We start from the raw sequence: 17,693 nt of genomic DNA, 5'->3' as shown, positions 1-17,693 counted from the left end.
ACTGAAATTTTGGGAATATGCTTTTTTCGTGGATATGTACTGAAAAATGTCATAAAAAGAGGATGCTAGGATCACGAAATACTCCTTTAAGTAACACACTACTTTTCACGACGTTCGCTTACGTTGGACTTGTGTTGTCATTTACGTTGTAAACACGTAAATCTGTGAACTCGTATTCGTGTTGTGACAACGTTACTTTCGACGTAGATTTTTGGAAGTTGATATGACGTCATTGTGACGTTGTTTCGAAGTTGAAGCATTGTTTGACCAAATCTGGTGACAACGTTTGAATAATACGATCAGAAAACGTCACACAAATACATATCTGAAACGACATGGAATAGTTGGGATGTTGAAACCATAGAATGTAAATTCTCCCATTCCAAGGAGATATCCAGCCAATTTTCTGTCCATGGTGTCTAGTCGTCTGACGATCGCCTTTTAGGCGTGTAACTCAGAGTATATGACTTCTATTCCTAAGTCCAAACTTTGAATTTGTATTAGGAGGATGTGAGTTCATAAGGGCAATGTCGGAGACTAAAGGTCATGACGTCACAGTCGATGCGAAGAGATGAGGTCTGACCACAGAACTAATTCTGTGGGTCTGACCAACAGCCATTTTGTTTATTATAACGAATTGTTCATGTTCTAACTAATTCCAGCGGTCGGTCTGTGGCTAGTAAGGAATCGTCTTTAACCATGCGCAGATCTGGCTGGTCAGGAAGATAGGGCCTATTTAATATCTAGAATTTATACTATGCCTACCAGTTCGATCGTATAACCAATTTGCTAGAGAATATTTGTTACCATCATCATAATACTAATTATGGCGTGTCCGTCCGTCCGTCCGTCTCTCTCCGTGCGTCCGCGCGGTTCGCGTTCGCGCGGTGCACAATCGCGTGCTCGCGGGGCGCTATTGCGTAGTATCAACGCGGAGTGTTGGCGGGAGAACCGCCCAACCCGAGAACCGCGAAATCTAGTTATATACACACAGGGAACTTAACATGATATCGGGAATTGCCTGTCACGCCTGATCGCACGCTGCACGTAACGAGAAAGAAGCTACGCGTAGCAAGTCCACGCTTTTGGACCCCTTGGCTTGCCATAATCGTCGTCCTGACCTTTCAAACTACGATATACGTCTCTCACAACTTAATCAACTCTGTTTTGTAGCTGTGGCGCTTTACTTCGGTACCCATAATCTGAAAACCCATCGTTCGCCTCTTTCAAGCCCTGTCCTGCTACCACATTGGAGGACCCAAAAATACCCAGAGATTCTAATAGTATCTGGATGTAGGCCGTCAATTCAATCGGGAGAAATGTGAACGCAAACGGGTTATATAGGCCTTACCATAACTGATGATTTTATGTTAATCATGTCTTGAAAAAAGGCCTATATTGGTCCGATGAGACTATGCACCTGTACACTGTAATGCTTTCCGATACGCGATAGCACACCGCGCGTACGCGATTTCGCACCGCGATAACGCACCGCGCGGACAGAGGGACGGACGGACGGACACGCCATAATTAGTATTAAGATTATGCTCTCCCTTTTTGGGATTGAGCAACATTGTTGCCGGATGTTAATATAATATAGGTTTCCCGTCCAATTTCAAACTTTGGTCGTTCAGTTTAGTATAAGTGTCATTCCTTTTCGCGCGAAATTGAATGAACGCTTACATAATTTCTCGATTTCAATTTAGCAAATGTGCAATCTATTTCATTTAATACGCATTTAAAATTCTAAATAGTGCACCCAATTTCGCACATTGTGCAGCAAATTTTGCAAATTGCGCAACCAAATTCACGTGGCCTTGAATTCAGAGCCTATTTGGAAATTCAAATTCATTACGCGGAAACAAAATGGAAAAATGTTCAATCGAATTCGCAAAATCCAAAAGTTCTTAAATATTTTACAATGGTCAAATATAAAAATGCTATTTATCGTGTTTATATTGAACATTAGATACATGTATCGTCAACATTGTTCAAACAAGCACGTTGCTATATTAAATGTGAAGGAAAACATATTTTTAAGTAATGTTTAAAATTGCCGTATGCATAGGCCTAGTAGTAGTAAAAAAGAAAATGAATTATAACTAATTATAATATATTTAAAAGCATTTTCCCCGGTTTAGTTCAGAAACCAAAGTGATGTATGTCCCAAAGTTCAATCAAGCTCAGTCTAGTTAATCATATAAATTATAAAAATATAATGAAACTCTTCCTTTAAGGGCTGGGGTATGAACGTATGGACAGTATTTATTATGGGACATTAGAGCACATCAGACATATCGAATTGCATTCTGAATACGAAGAATGTCATTCTGATATCAAATAATTTTGATTTTTGAAATTTGCAATGTAATACACATTTTATGGCAAATCATTAAAATTGATATTTTTGATATTTAACAGTACTTGAAGTAAACTTTATAAATCTGATGATTTATACTTAAAGTGTATGTAGGTGGGATGAAAAGCCGACGATCAATTGAAAATTTTGACTTTCGTATTGAAGATATGGATTTTTTTCCCAAAACACCAAAAAAAATTAGGTCTTTTTGGGAAAAAATCCATATCTTCAATATGAAAGGTCAAAATGTTCAATTGACCGTCGGCTTTTCCTCCCTGCTACATACACTTTAAGAATATGTCATTAGATTTATATAATTTACTTCGAGGACTGTTATATATCAAAAATTTGAAAAATATCAAATTTTTATAATTTGTCATAAAATTTGTATTATATTGTGATTTTCAAAAATGAAAATTATTTGATATCAGAAAGACATGCGTCGTATTCAGAATGCAATTCGATAGGTCTGAGGTGCTCTCATGTCCCACCAAAAATACTGTCGAAACGCAATAAACGCTCATTTTAGATCCCTTACGCCTACTGGATTAACTGACATGTTAAAGTGTTAATACGGGTATTCCTAACACCGGAACGTGCAGCGACGTTTTAAACATATTTTAATGCGTTCGTGTGTTTAAAACAATATTAACATGTTACATTCGTATTCGAATTGTTTGTAAACGAACACTGTACCTAAAGTATACTACAAGCATTACCCATTAAAACATTTGTGTGTTTATTCTGTGTTACATAGGGCTATAAGCCTACTCACTTTTTTCTGCTGCAAGGTAGACGTAGGGCCTATAATATAATAGGCCTATGTCAGTAAACTTGAAAATGCGCATAATTTCAAATTGAATTCCTTTTCGCTAATTAGATTTTCAATGCATGAAATTGAAAATAGGATTAACAACGTTTCGCAGTCCCCCGTGCATCTTTGGCGAAATTGATTGTCTATTTCTTTAAATTAGACGTCTAATGGTGAAATTGAAACATTCGAGAACGAAATTGAATTCACAATAATGAATTGTTCTGATCATACATTAATTTGATTGAACTAAAATGAAATCGATTGCTCATAATGCGAAAAAGAAATCGGGATTCGTTGCGATCATTCAATCTTGCGCGAAAACGAATGACACTTTTATTAAATCGAACAAGTTGCGAAATTGGCCAGGAAAACCTATATTATGGCAAGCCACATCATTCATAAATGCGAGTTTTGCCCGCTATACTGGTCGAGGAGCCCGCTATACTGGTCGAGGAGCCCGCTATACTGGTCGAGGAGCACGCTATACTGGTCGAGCAACACGCTATACTGGTCGAGCAGCACGCTATACTGGTCGAGTTTCACCACGCCGAACGGCGAGTTTCACAACGCCGAACGGCGAGTTTTCACCACGCCGAACGGCGAGTTTTTCTGACGTCAATCTAAAATATTCACGTAGTATAATAATAATAGGCCTACACGTAGTATAATAATGTTTAAAAACAATTTTGCAATATCGTGTTTTACAATCCACTGTTTTTGGCTCCAAAGTTGGACTCACTAGCTTACTGAAAATTGGTCGCTCTATGAAAAATGACAGGCCCTACATGTATATATATCAGGTGTTGCCCTTTGAAAAAGTTCTGTTTAATGTGTAAAAATGGAAAATAAATTGGAAATATCATAAATGAAATTAAAGGAAAATTGTGTTTAAAGGATCTGATCTCTTCTTTTTCGTATTAGGCCTATAAATTAACGTAAACATGTTCCCGCTCTTTTCTAGTTACCGGTATTCCTCTTATCATTCTTGACCAGATAGCTCGTGATTTTTATTTATGTGGCCCTTTAAGTATTTCTTTATTTTGGTTTTAAGTGTAGGCCTATATAACATCATATAATATCATCATATACATTTCACTTTTTTACGATGTTTCATTATTTTATTTTTAATTCTTAATTGTTGGCATCCTCTCTGATATGGTCTAAATGTTTATTACACAATAAAAAGTGCTTGTCAGGAATGTGCTTTGAATTATTGAAGGAAAACTAATTTTGTGGGAAATCTGGATTTTTCTTTTTTGAAAAGAAAAATAGACTCTTTTAATTTTTGGATTAAAAAAAATAGGCGTAATGGGCCTACGTATAGGCCTGTTATGGGTCGGCCCTGCACATTAGGATCGGTCGGTGGAGTAGGCCCTACAAGTAGCCTACAACCAAACATTTTTTTGTGGTCTTTGAATGCGGCTTTCTTTATAATGCTGCAGTACTATCCGGGGAAAAGATTAAAACCATGGGCGGCACATCCCCGTATACATGTGAGTACCCGGGGGGGGGGGGTGTTTAAAGGGCAAAAGAGTGCGCACGAAAAATGAACAAATTTCAGAGAATACCGGTTGACACTTAACCCGATCTTCAATAAATAACATTAATAAATAACCTGACTGATTGAATTTGCAACTAACATTGAATTAGGGGTTCATTCATAGGATTTCGGGCATGATCGCTTAAACACTCGTATAAATCAACGATCATGCCCGGAATCCTATGAATGAACCCCGTTCATACAACATTCTGAACATTGTTCAAGTAGCAATACAAATAATACATGCGCGTGTAGGCCTACGCAAAACTAGCAAATCGTGGATCGCGTTAATTGGGTTAAAACTCTGCGTGACGCAGCTTGTTTAAATGCCCTGTGTAGACTTAACGGCTTAAGTCCAATCAGAAACGAGAGCAAGAGAACCCCGCTTTTAAAACTTCCGGGCACATTGAGAGAGATATATACCGAAAAAACTAGATAAAAGACCCACCCCGAAAAAAGTTTACCAAAATTGTTTTTAAACATTATTATAATCCTACATGTAGTATTTTTTCGTGAACTATAAGTATTTTAGATCGACGTCAGAAAAACTCGCCGTTCGGCGTGGTGAAAACTCGCCGTTCGGCGTTGTGAAACTCGCCATTCGGCGTGGTGAAACTCGACCAGTATAGCGTGCTGCTCGACCAGTACAGCGTGCTGCTCGACCAGTATAGCGGGCTCCTCGACCAGTATAGCGGGCTTCTCGACCAGTATAGCGGGCAAAACTCGCATTTATGAATGATGTGGCTTGCCATACTATATATATCATAATCACGTTGTCTCGACGTATAAAGCACGTTGTTAAAACGTGGTTTAAAAGTCATAAACTGACCCAGATACGACGTCGTTAGTATGCAAATTTATGACGTTGTTTACAACGCCGTATAAATGTCATGGTCTGACCCCGATACAACGTAATCTACGGACATCGTAATTACGTTAATTTGTGAACTAGCAGGCCTATTCGTGTTGTGACAACGTTATTTTCGGACGTTGATATAACGTCATAGTGACGATGTTTCGACGTTCACAACTTGACGTCGAAACAACGCCACATAATGACGTTGCATAAACGTTCGGGAATAACGTTGTCACAACACGAGTTCACAGATTTACGTACTTACAACGTCTATATATTACGTTTATACGACTTTATAGCTCTTATACGATGTTGTTGCAACGAAAAATTGTTAGCTGGGTATGGAGATAATCTCCATTTCCCTGACACCGTTTTCGTTTTTACTTCGTCTACAACAAATGAAAAAGATATTAAAACAAGATTTTCAAATAGGCTAGATTTGACCCTGGTTATGATCATGGAAAATGTGAAAGGGCGACTAGGCCTATTTTGCAAAAGATGAAATATGAGGGTGGAAGCAGATATTTTGAATGACCCTCTTATCATGAATTAGATAGCACAATTTAGAACACGTAATTGCTTTAACAATTTAGACCTACCTGTTTAAAATAAGACCCACTTGATCTTCCGTCAAGGTGACCAAAGTTCGGCTGTAAAACCCTTCTTCTTTTAATTTGTCTGGATCGTATGTATTTCCCATATCAGCAATCAACTGATTGCGGTTTCTATCCAGCTCCATCATCTGTTGAAAGTCCATATAATAATATTGCTCATCAGTTGGTCACAGCACTGCGCAGGGTCACTGATTCGAGTCCCGCTTATATTTTGATTATTTATGTTTTGCGTGCTACAATCAACTGATTTTGCGAGTTTTACCTATCAATTGCGCTTTGAGCTCGCGCTTTGTTTATGTACACGTACGTATATATACGCGCTTTACCGAGTTTTGTTTTTCGGATTGATTTTTTCTGTTTTTGTCACCGAGCAACACTAAAGCTGAATTTATACTCGATCGCCGAGCGATGCGATTAATCGCTTTTGAAAAAGCGATTTGCAATCGCCGAATTTTGCGATGCATCGCCCGTCGCTTTTGCATTTATGCTTATCACGGCGATAGCGATTGCAGACGACAATTAAAATATTCTAAATGCCACAAAATACATTTTAAAAATATCAGTTGCTGTCAATAATTATTGCTTTGAATTAATTCATCACCAAAAGTTAAAAATCGAGAAAGGTAAATTAATTAGCCAAATAATAGATCCAGTTGGTTGTATATATGATTGGTTGACGCATTCACGTGTCAAGCGATATCGCTGGGAAGTTGAAATTTCTTCAACTTGCAAAAGCGACGTCGTTTTTGCCTCCGCGATTTGAATCGATTGATCGGCTTGACGCTCTGGAAATGCAAGTAAACATTGAGCATGCGTGAAAATCGCTTTTCTGCAAAAGCGATCGAGTATAAATTCAAGAAATCTCAACTTCCCTGCGATATCGCTTGACATGTGAATGTGTCGACCAATCATATACAACCATCTGGATCTATTATTTTGCTAATTAATTTACCTTTCTCGATTTTTAACTTTTGGTGATAAATTAATTCAAAGCAATAATTATTGACAGCAACTCATGTTTTAAAAATGTATTTTGTGGCATTTAGAATATTTTAATTGTCGTCTGCAATCGCTATCGCCGTGATAAGTATAAATGCAAAAGCGACGGGCGATGCATCGCAAAATTCAGCGATTGCAAATCGCTTTTTCAAAAGCGATTAATCGCATCGCTCGGCGATCGAGTATAAATTCAGCTTAAGTGCAAAAGCGACGAGCGGTATTGCAAAATCCGGCGATTGCAAATCGCTTTTTCAAAAGCGATTAATCGCATCGCTCGGCGATCGAGTATAAATTCAGCTTAAGGTTTTTGCGCAGATTCCCATGTTGGTACGTTAGCTAATGTAGTGTACCAACATGGGAAAGTGCTGTGCTCCCGGGGGTGGGCACTTGTATTTCAAGGTGGACACCATGCTCGTGTAAAAAAACAAGTAAAAAGGGTAACGTTGTTTTTCTGCATTGGGCAAGTACAGCGCTGCACCTGTTTAGGGTGTCAAAAACGCCAAAAATCAGGAAAAAGGGTATATTTTTCCAAGTAAAATACTTGCTTGGGCCTTTTTAGGGTAGGGCCTACCAAAGTTTAATGGCAAAATAAAAAAGGGTGAAATAGGCTATGTGTTCTATCAGAACAAATCGTAGGGTAAAACATTAAGAAACATCAAACTACTTATATTAAACAAGAACCTGAACATGAATTTTGTTTAGGGTATGTTTTGCATGCGCTGAGTAATACTCGTTTAGGGTGCGTTTCGAGAGTCCATACATGAGCATGGTGTCCATCACGTAATGTAAGTGCCCCCCCGGGGCTGTGCTCAAACCTTAAGGTTCGTTCATACTACCACCGCATTTGCGATGCGTTGCTTTGCGATGCGGTGCGGTGCCGCACTGAATCGTAGGCCTACTGCAAACTACTGCATTGCGATATATCGCAATGAAGTTAAATACATTTTAACTTTTAATTGCGACGAGTTGCGTCGAGTTGCGGCAAAAAGTAATCTATATATCGGCATCGCAAAGCCACGCATCGCAAATGCGGTGGTAGTATGAACGAACCTTTAGTGTTACTCGGTGGCAAAAACAGAAAATTAACCCGAAAAACTAAACTTGGTAAAGCATGTACAACAAAGCGCTTGCTTTCGTAATGCCTTAGGGAGTGTTCAGAAATACTCTGGTGGGGTGGGCGGTGGAAAATATGTAAGGGGGTCATAAAATATTAGGAGTTCTGAATAGGGGAGGTAAAAGGTTTTGGGTGTATGAACATGGGGGGTAAAAAGTTTTTCGGCACGTAGGGGGGTAAAAACTTTTCACTCGCTGCGCGCGCAAATGTTACAGTATTAAAACAGAACGAAAGTACATTTGATCCAGTGTGAAAAATTGTCTTGTCTATAACTTAATTTTGAGGTTTGTGTCAGTTCTTTCTGGTCAGCTCTTTAAAACATTAAAAGCTGCAATATCTTTGCCCTTCTTTTGACAATTTTTACAATAACGTTTCATGTAGCACAGATTATTAATTTATTATCACTGATATATAGTAACTAAATCATGTTGCATTGGAATAGGCGTATAAAGCTCGGAGAACCGGGATACACGCCCCCCCCCCCTAATTTTTCCATGGGGGACATTCCCTAAAATGCCTAATAGAAGAAAAAATCATGCAAACGATCACGCGAACTGGCCCATCAATTATCAAAACACACTATTTCAGCAGTAGCGTAGATAGGGGGCGGAATGTCCCCCTGACACAAAATGAAAGAAAAAAGTGCCCCTCTGACAAAAATGAGAATATCTGGAGGGCAAAGAAATGAGCAAGGAACGCATTTTCCATCCAAATTCACCCCGATCATGGGCCAAAATAGTGTAAAATACAAAATGTTTGCACGCTGTGTGCGCATATTGACACACAAAGGCATTTTCAACCCATCATGGGCGAAATACACACTTTTTGCACGCTATTTGTCCCAATAATGCCTTTTTGGAAGCTCAAATACATGTACAATCTCTGTAAAAAAAACCACCGGTATATGTATTTGCAACTGCAATATCTTTTCTCGTTTGTGCCCCCGAAATTTTATTCCCCCCTGACCAAGAAAACTGGCTACGCCCCTGTATTTGGGGCTAAAATAGAGTCTAAGATTTTTGCGCGCTTCGCCGCAACAAAAAGTCCAAAACTAGAACCAATACTCGTCCCCCGACCCCCCCCCCCTAAATTGTAATGCTTCCGTCGCCACTGATTCCAATCATAAATGTATGGTTTATTAAGGGAGGTGTAATGAGCGTGAAGCTGGTTTTTGGATTCCACAGGGGGTGTGCCTGTAACAGACACAGCCACCAGAAAAGAACCAGCTCAGATCGCGCGCAAAATAAGTTTGCAGTCGAGAAATCTAATTTTTTTCTCAGCCTTGAAAAAAATAGGCAGAGCTGGGGATCGAACCCGGGACCTCCGTGTTGTAAAACCTAGTGCGTTACCACTGAGCCAACTGATAATTAGCTATGAGCAGTTTGAAAGTAATCCTTGATATTGCTGAATATATAGAATAAATCAATACTAATAGGCCAATTCAACGCACTGAATGGTCTATTGTTCTACTGTGTCCGATTTGAGCGCTGACATATTGGAAAATGTTGCCAATCAATATTCATGAGAGTGTGCATTCAACGTCCAATTTTCGAAATTGGGTGGGGTGTGCTTGGCAGGTGTGAAATACATCTGACTTTGCGTTTTAAATACGTAACGCATAAAGGCATTGACATCATCGAATGGCTGCCTATAGTGCTGCTAGTGTTAGGCCTATGTGTGTGTGTGTGTGGGGGGGGTGTTTAGTTTCTATAATAATTATTATAAGGCCTACATTTATTTGTCATTCCTTTCTTTTCCTTTCTCTGTACTTGCTAAAGTATCACTCCCTCTTCTTATCTCCCTTCCCTTCTCCATCCCCTCTTACGTTTTGTCCCCTCTCATTCCTATCATTTTCCTTACCTTTCTATTTATTTACGTCGATTTATTTATTTCTCTTTATTTCTTCCTCTTTCTCTCATCCTCCAGTCCCCTCTCATTCTTCGTATCCCCTCGTCCACCCTCATCCCCTCCCAAGACCTCTCACAGAAGAGCTGCCCCCCTTCAGTACGCCACTGTTTATGACATTCTCCTTCTTAAAATAAAATATAATAAAATGTCAATTTGTGAAACAACTTTTATATAGGCCTATACCGGTATACTTATTATATGTTACATGTATACGTAGCTATTTAATACCATTATTGTACTATATATAGAAATGCCTACATGGCAGCCTTGATATGTAATCATTCAGCAAGCGCATTCAATTTATTTAAATGAAGCACCTAATGTCAGTGGGGTTATAATAGCTCCATGATGGAGCTATTAAAAGATGGAGAAGAAAGAGATTACGTAACGCATTGAAACCTTGTGCCGATTTGAAATCTGACAAGCTATTCATCGAAAGGTACCTTTTGTTTGGGACAAAGGGCTTCCGCCATTAAATCGGTAAGCTGACCCGACAGTGTATTAACGCTTTACCTAGCAGAGCACTGTCAATAAGTGATCAAACGAAAGTCGCGTGAAAGCGCCCAATGGAACGAAAAGTACCTATTGTTACGATGAAACCCAAGGGTGTGATTGAGTAGCCGTAAGCACAAAAGGCACACATTAGCCGCTAATGCATAGTTCGTTGTCACCCCACTGACATTAGGTGCTTCATTTAAATAAATTGAATGCGCCTGCTGAATGATTACACATCATGGCTGCCATGTCTATAATGGTATTAAATAGCCACGTCCCGGGAGCTACGTATACATGTAACATATGATAAGTATACCGGTATAGGCCTATATAAAAGTTGTTTTACAAATTGAGATTTTATTTTATTTTATTTTAAGAAGGAGAATGTCATAATCAGTGGCGTACTGAGGGGGGGCAGCTCTTCTGTGAGAGGTCTTGGGAGGGGATGAGGTTGAAGGAGGGGATATGAAGAATGAGAGGGGACTGGAGGAAGAGAGAAAGAGGAAGAAATAAAGAGAAATAAATAAATAGACGCAAATAAATAGAAAGGTAAGGAAAATGATAGGAATGAGAGGAGACAAAAGGTAAGAGGGGATGGAGAAGGGAAGGGAGATAAGAAGAGGGAGTGATACTTTAGCAAGTACAGAGAAAGGAAAAGAAATGAATGACAAATAAATGTAGGCCTTATAATAATTATTATAGAAACTAAACACAGCCCCCCGCCCACACACACACACACACACACACACCCCGGCCTAACACTAACAGCACTATAGGCAGCCATTCGATAATGCCAATTCCTTTATGCGTTACGTATTTAAAACGCCCAATCAGATGTATTTTACACCTGCCAAGCACAAGTCATCCAATTTCGAAAATTGGACGTTGAATGTACACTCTCATGAATATTGATTGGCATCATTTTCCAATATGTCAGCGCTCAAATCGGACACAATAGAACAATAGACCATTCAGTGCGTTGAGCTCCATGGGCCTATTTATCTGATGTATGGTGCTATTCAAAATTAATAGGCGTTCCATAGGGGCCTGTAAACTAGCCCTCGTTTTATCTTTTCTGTTTCTGTTTCGGTTTCCGGTTTCGGTTTCGGATCTCATTGTTATTTTGAAGTGTTAGCATGGTACGTGTGAACAATCCTTTTATTCTAGTCTTTTGTTGACTACAGAAAAGTTTAACCATGGTAGGTATTATCAAAGGAGAATTCACGAACCCATGCAGTTCCCTTTGCACTATGATCGTTATGAGTCGATACTGAGCAATCAGGTATGAATGGTGCACTATCGATTTGCTAAGCTTCTTATCTATTGAGCTTGGCCGGTTATGAACCACCGTTATCGCGACTTCTAAGCAGAATGACGTCATTTTACCCACAAAGCATTGTGGCCGTGACCATAAACAAAGGAAAACAATTTACTTCCGGTAATTTTATAACGCCAATATTTCTTATGGCCAAGCCCCCCGCCCCCCCCCCCAACACCAAATTATTTCTGAACAATCCGTGCGTTCGCGTTTGATGTATGTTTTAACATTTACGTAGGGGAAAGCGGGGAGTGTTCGCCCTATTTTTGTTCGCCTAGCGATGTCAATTTTAAGGTTAGGGATGACCTGATTAGCCCATGTGAAAGCCCAATGTCTTGGCTATATACGACCACAATCCCAGAACTATAGGCCTTACAGTAGCAACAGGATAGAGCAAACAAAAAAAGTTTTGCAAAGTGGCGAACTTGCCCCATATTAGGGGCTGTGCAATAATTATGAGCCCCGGGGGTAGTAAAATTTCCAAATGGCTCACAAAAAGTCGCTTGCCCCCCCCCCCTCTCGGCCTGCCAAAAATCGCTTGCCCCCCCCCCTCTCGGCCCGCCAAAAATCCTTTGCCCCCCCCCCCTTGCGCATGCCAAATTTTTGGGATCCCAATTTACAAACCTTAAATGGTCTATAGGCCCTATACCTGTTGCGAGCGCAGCGAGCAGGAAAATTTGCATATTTAAGCGTTTCCGTACTGTTTTCCTAAGCCTTTTTAGAGCATTTTATTAAAAAGGCGCCCCATGAATGTGTGCCAAAAATCGCTTGCCCCCCTCTCTCAGCTTGCCAAAATTGCTTGCCCCCCCTTTTGGCTCGCCCTAATCACAAAAAAGGTTAAAACATTGCATAACAATAACATATTCAATGCAAACATTTCGCAAGAGTATACAGGCATGGAATAATTGGTAGGAAACGGCACTATCTCATTAGCATGAGCTGCACTGTTATTTAAATAGCGTATTGTTATTTAAATTTGGCCTCAGACCGTATAGATGGCGCTAGTCATGGCATGCAGACGGAGCCTGTTCGAACCAGTGGAAGTGTACAGGCATGTTTAATTGATGCATAAATCACCGTTCTGTATATAGGTATATTTTGTACACGATTTCTTTATACAACAATGGGGGTGATATTAAATGTATTAAGTTTATCAAATGTGACATTTACGTGCTTTTTTATTGTCTGTAGTGCAGAGCTCCGCCGACTGAAGCAGCTTGAAGCTATAGATGGTGCCAGCGTGGCCGTCCCTGGCTGCATATGTAGAATTCAATTCCAATAATATTGAATTATATCAGATTCATTTCAAGCAAACACCATTGGTCTGCTCTTGAAAAGAAATGTTAATTCCCAAAGATATATAATCGAGTATAACAATGTCATTATATTATGTCAAAACAGCCGTAGAGCTTAAAATGTTCAAGGACCCTGGTTACGTAATTTCCACACGGCGTTTGGTGATAGAAATATGAATAAGGGATGAAGTGGTCTTCATTTCTGATCGGTCAGATGTGGTGTAAAAGATTTTGACTTAAAATACTACTTGTATTTCATACCTTCTCGAATTTCCATCGCATTATTGACAGCAGGTCCTAATTTCGACATTGCTATTGTAAAAAGTCATTCCTTCTCAAATTAGCAGACTTTCAATAAAAACATATCTCTGGTGCCTAATGGAAATACCAATCCGCCATTACGGGTGCAGAGGTCAGTGGTCTCAGACCGTATAGCGGGCGCACTTTCAAGCTTGGTACTCGCATTGAACAGACAAAGTTCGCATACTGAATGGCGGCTTTATTTGTCAGCCGTAATTTAACATGATCAAAGGGTCGAACATGAATATTCATAACCGATCAATAACTGGACTCATTTTCTACCAAGCAAACCAGCGGGATTTGTCATTGCTTTGCGTGTTTAATAGAACAACCGTGAGTTTAGTGTCACCCCCTTGATACAGGGCATTCATTTTCTTCTGGGGAGTCACTAAATTTATTGCAGGGGTCGGGTCAGGGTAAAATACGCTGATGAGACAGGTCCGCCCTCCAGGTTGGGGTAAGTTCGCCTGGGGAAGATATAAGGCGAACATGCCCCATCCTCAAAAGGGCGAATGTGCCCCTTGTAAACATTTTTGTATTTTCTTCAGGGTATTCAAAATACAAATCGAATGCGGAGTTTATAACTGCATTGCAAATCCCATAGGCCTATAATCCCAATACAGATTTCCATTAAAACCATCTGTTTTTATGTATCAATGATAATAGTAACATTATTAATGCAAGAAAAAAATCCGCCGATGGCCGTAATGCTGAGAATCGCATGGTGGGCGAACCTGTCCCTAGGGCGAACACTCCGCGCTCTCCCCTATACAATCACATGAAGGGCGATGCCCGAAAATTTGTGAAATAAATAGTGCTGTGGTCGACATGCCTTATGTCGACATTAATGTCGACGTCGGCACGTATCCCGACATGTCGACATCATATTTTGATTACCTTTGCTTCTATTGAACAGTCAGGGACACATTGAATTAGTATGCATTGCTAGCTGTTCAATAGAAGCAAAAAGTAATTAAAATATACAACTGTATTTTTTTTTTTTTTTTTTTTTTTGATTAGCCATTTCTCCTGCAATAATAACAAGTCATTTTGGGCCTATTTTGCTTTTCTGGCTAATAATTGACCTTTTTTAAATTTTTTTTTTTTTTTTTTTTTTTTTAAGAATTTTTTTATGTCGACATACTGTCGACGTCGGTATTCGAATTATATCGACATGTCGACATTAAAAAACGGTGCCGACCACAGCACTAGAAATAAATATATTGTTGCAATTGTATGTCAACTATTCATGCGAGACCAGGTTTTGCATTTCAGCCTATCAGCATTTTAGCCTTTCAGCCTCAAATGACCCTTAACCTTAGTAAGTAACCTTAATTGAACACCACCATTACATGAAAGTTCCCATATTGCAGATTTAGCTCAAGTTTGATATAAAATTGGAACACTTGAGCCCATATTTATTGGTCGATATATATGAGACGAGACGTAGTCGAGTACAATAGGTACTCGTTGACCCGTTTTTCGAGTAGTCGAGTATTCTAAAACTCATAGAGAAAGCATCCACTTTTATCATTATTATGTTTTGGATCCAATATTGTCCCACATTTGGATTCATCAAAACATAATATTAAATTGTTGCAATTGGACATGACACCAGATTTTGTATTTTAACCACGGGATTTGAAGGACTTACCCATGCTAGCAGTAGAGTCTAGAGACTGACACAGCTCACAGGCACCTAGGCTAGGCCTAGGCCTAAAACTAGGCTTTGACATTGTATGATTGAGACTCTATTGAAAGCAAGCCTCTAGAGAACTGCTGGGTATGTTTCTACCAGAACCACCAGAATTACATTCAAAGTTTAGAGGTGGATACAGTTTAGAGCAAAAACATTGAGAAAGACCAGCAGCCCACCCTTTCACCAAAGCATTAATTAAAGCTCCCTATGAATATAAAAGCTTATAAAAGCAACACAGTGGGCATGGTGGGTGTCACCACCAGGGTTGACCCGTTTATTCCGAAGGGACGTTGATAAAAAAAAGAATGGATTTGGAGTACGGGTAGCTTACGCGGGTAGAGTTGTGCTCAGGGTTTAATTTGGGCAATCCGGAATAACTGACGACCATTTCTGCTAAAATCGGAATAACGCTCCTTTTGGAATACAAGGAACCCGGCACCCGCCACCCCTAGAAATGTTATCCTGGAAGCGCAATGGGCATACACATGCAGTGGCGGCACCAGGATTTTTTTCAGGGGGGGGGCAAAGTGAATTTCAGGGTGGATTCAACCTAGGGGCCTACCATGGCGATTTCTGCCATGAAGATATCGGGGCGATAACACTGTGCATCCTTTATTAGCTGAGAGTAGGCCCTACCACCAAAACAAGCTATTAATTATTAATGGCACTTTGGCCGATAGTTTACCTGCAAAGAGTTCAGTTGTAACTCTGTAAAATACAACAATAATGTGACATATAAAATGATGAGTAAAACTGCTGGACTTTTTCCAATATAATTATACTTCTAGTTAGTGGCGTAGCGTCATACGGGCATGTGGGCACGTACCCCCAATCGATTTGAAAATTTAGAAAATCCTGTCGGACAATTGCCGAAAAACGGGTTGTGCTCCAACCTACATGACCTACCCCCATCAGGTGCGGTGCCCAGTGGCGTAGGTCGGGGTTTTGGTGCCCGGGGCAAAGAATACATAATGCCACCCCCCCCCTTCATCAAATTAAAATTTGCACAAACACCACTAATTAATTTTGATTATAATGAAGTCGTTCTTTCAAATGACTATTGTGCTGAAATGCGCGCAAAACGCACGAACAATTAGACTTTTGACCCTTGGAGGAGGCGCAGAGTCGATGCTGAATCGGTCAATTCGCCGGCCCCCTAAGGTGGTGCCCATACTGCCCCCGTCGCTACGCCACTGTCGGTGCCCCCAGTAGGATGACTCACGCTACGCCACTACTTTTAGTGACCAGTTCTTGTTACCCCGGGTTGTTACCCCGTGCATTAGGGTGTACCTCTGAAAGAGCTGCCGCCATTTCACAACTCGAAATGGTAGAAAGACATCTCGAAATGGTAGAAAGGCAGAGATTCTGCACATAACTTACAAGTTCCTAGGAAGGTCATCACTAGTTCTTCAACTTGAGTTGCTTGAGTGTCCTCAAATAAAAATGCGTGAGAAGCATTTGGTGCTAAAATGGGACAAAATTAGGACAATTGTGGCCTAAAACTGGGCCAAAGGAAGATGCACAACATACAAGGTAGTCCAAAAAGGACTTTACCTAACTCGGAGTTTAGAGCATCTATTCCCGACATTGTTACATGTTCTAAATATACAGCTTTCTAGGAATATGTGGTGAAAATATGAAAGAAAAGAAGCTAAATTAACGAAAATAGCAGTAGTTTTACGCCAGAGGGCCAAAAATTACTTTGTCCACACGTACTTTGTATCCTATCTCCAACAGTATTTATTTAGGCATGCATATTGGTAAACAGAAACACCCTTTCGGCGTGTCATTCAAAATTTACATGCATGAATGAATTACAATCTAGGATCTTTATCCTCACTTGTCATACCAGATGAATCAATGTACCAGAAATTAACAGTAATTTATATAACATTTAGAGCTAATTAGTAAATTACACAATTACATTGGTTTCACCTGGTGCGATTTTTGTTCACGCATGTAAACACATCTCAAATGCTTAGTTTATCCCTTACATTCCCTGTGTCTAGAATAGCTTATGTAGCCCACCAACCCCGTGGTTAAGAGGCCAGGAAGTATTCATTATATCTCATACCTTCGTTTGTATGCCTTTTCCTAACCCTGCCCTACATAACAATGACTATTTAGCACATCTAATCTTGTAATGAGACAGTGGCTGCCGGGACTTTTTTAGCCTTTTTTCTAAGCATGTTTACAGTTGGCTACCAGCCATCACATGATTATAATAATTATGCTTCACTGATTGGTGAGTAAGATTATTACAATTGTTTACATAGTGATGAGGTCGCTGAGCATAGGAAAAATACACTGGATATTTCAAAGAGCCGATTTACTGCTCCTGATGTCCACTGTGTTCCTGGTGAATTTATTAATTATCTTATC

At 39.8% G+C, this 17,693-nt stretch overlaps 1 protein-coding gene across 1 annotated transcript in view; it reads right to left on the bottom strand.

The window, feature by feature from the left end:
* Window positions 1-16,014, bottom strand: part of LOC140135615 (uncharacterized) — a 35,638-nt gene extending 19,624 nt beyond the window's left edge. The window contains exons 1-2 of the mRNA XM_072157173.1: window positions 15,997-16,014; window positions 6,169-6,311 (exon numbers count right to left, since the gene is read on the bottom strand). Coding sequence (XP_072013274.1) covers window positions 6,169-6,311 — 143 coding nt within the window. The 5' untranslated portion in view covers window positions 15,997-16,014. The remainder of the gene's footprint in view (window positions 1-6,168; window positions 6,312-15,996) is intronic.
* Window positions 16,015-17,693: the final 1,679 nt, after the last annotated feature.

This window comes from Amphiura filiformis, chromosome 2 (assembly GCF_039555335.1).
Source record: "Amphiura filiformis chromosome 2, Afil_fr2py, whole genome shotgun sequence".
NCBI lineage: Eukaryota > Metazoa > Echinodermata > Ophiuroidea > Amphilepidida > Amphiuridae > Amphiura > Amphiura filiformis.
Note: the sequence above shows the minus strand (reverse complement) of the source record. Positions and strands in the feature narration are given on the sequence as shown.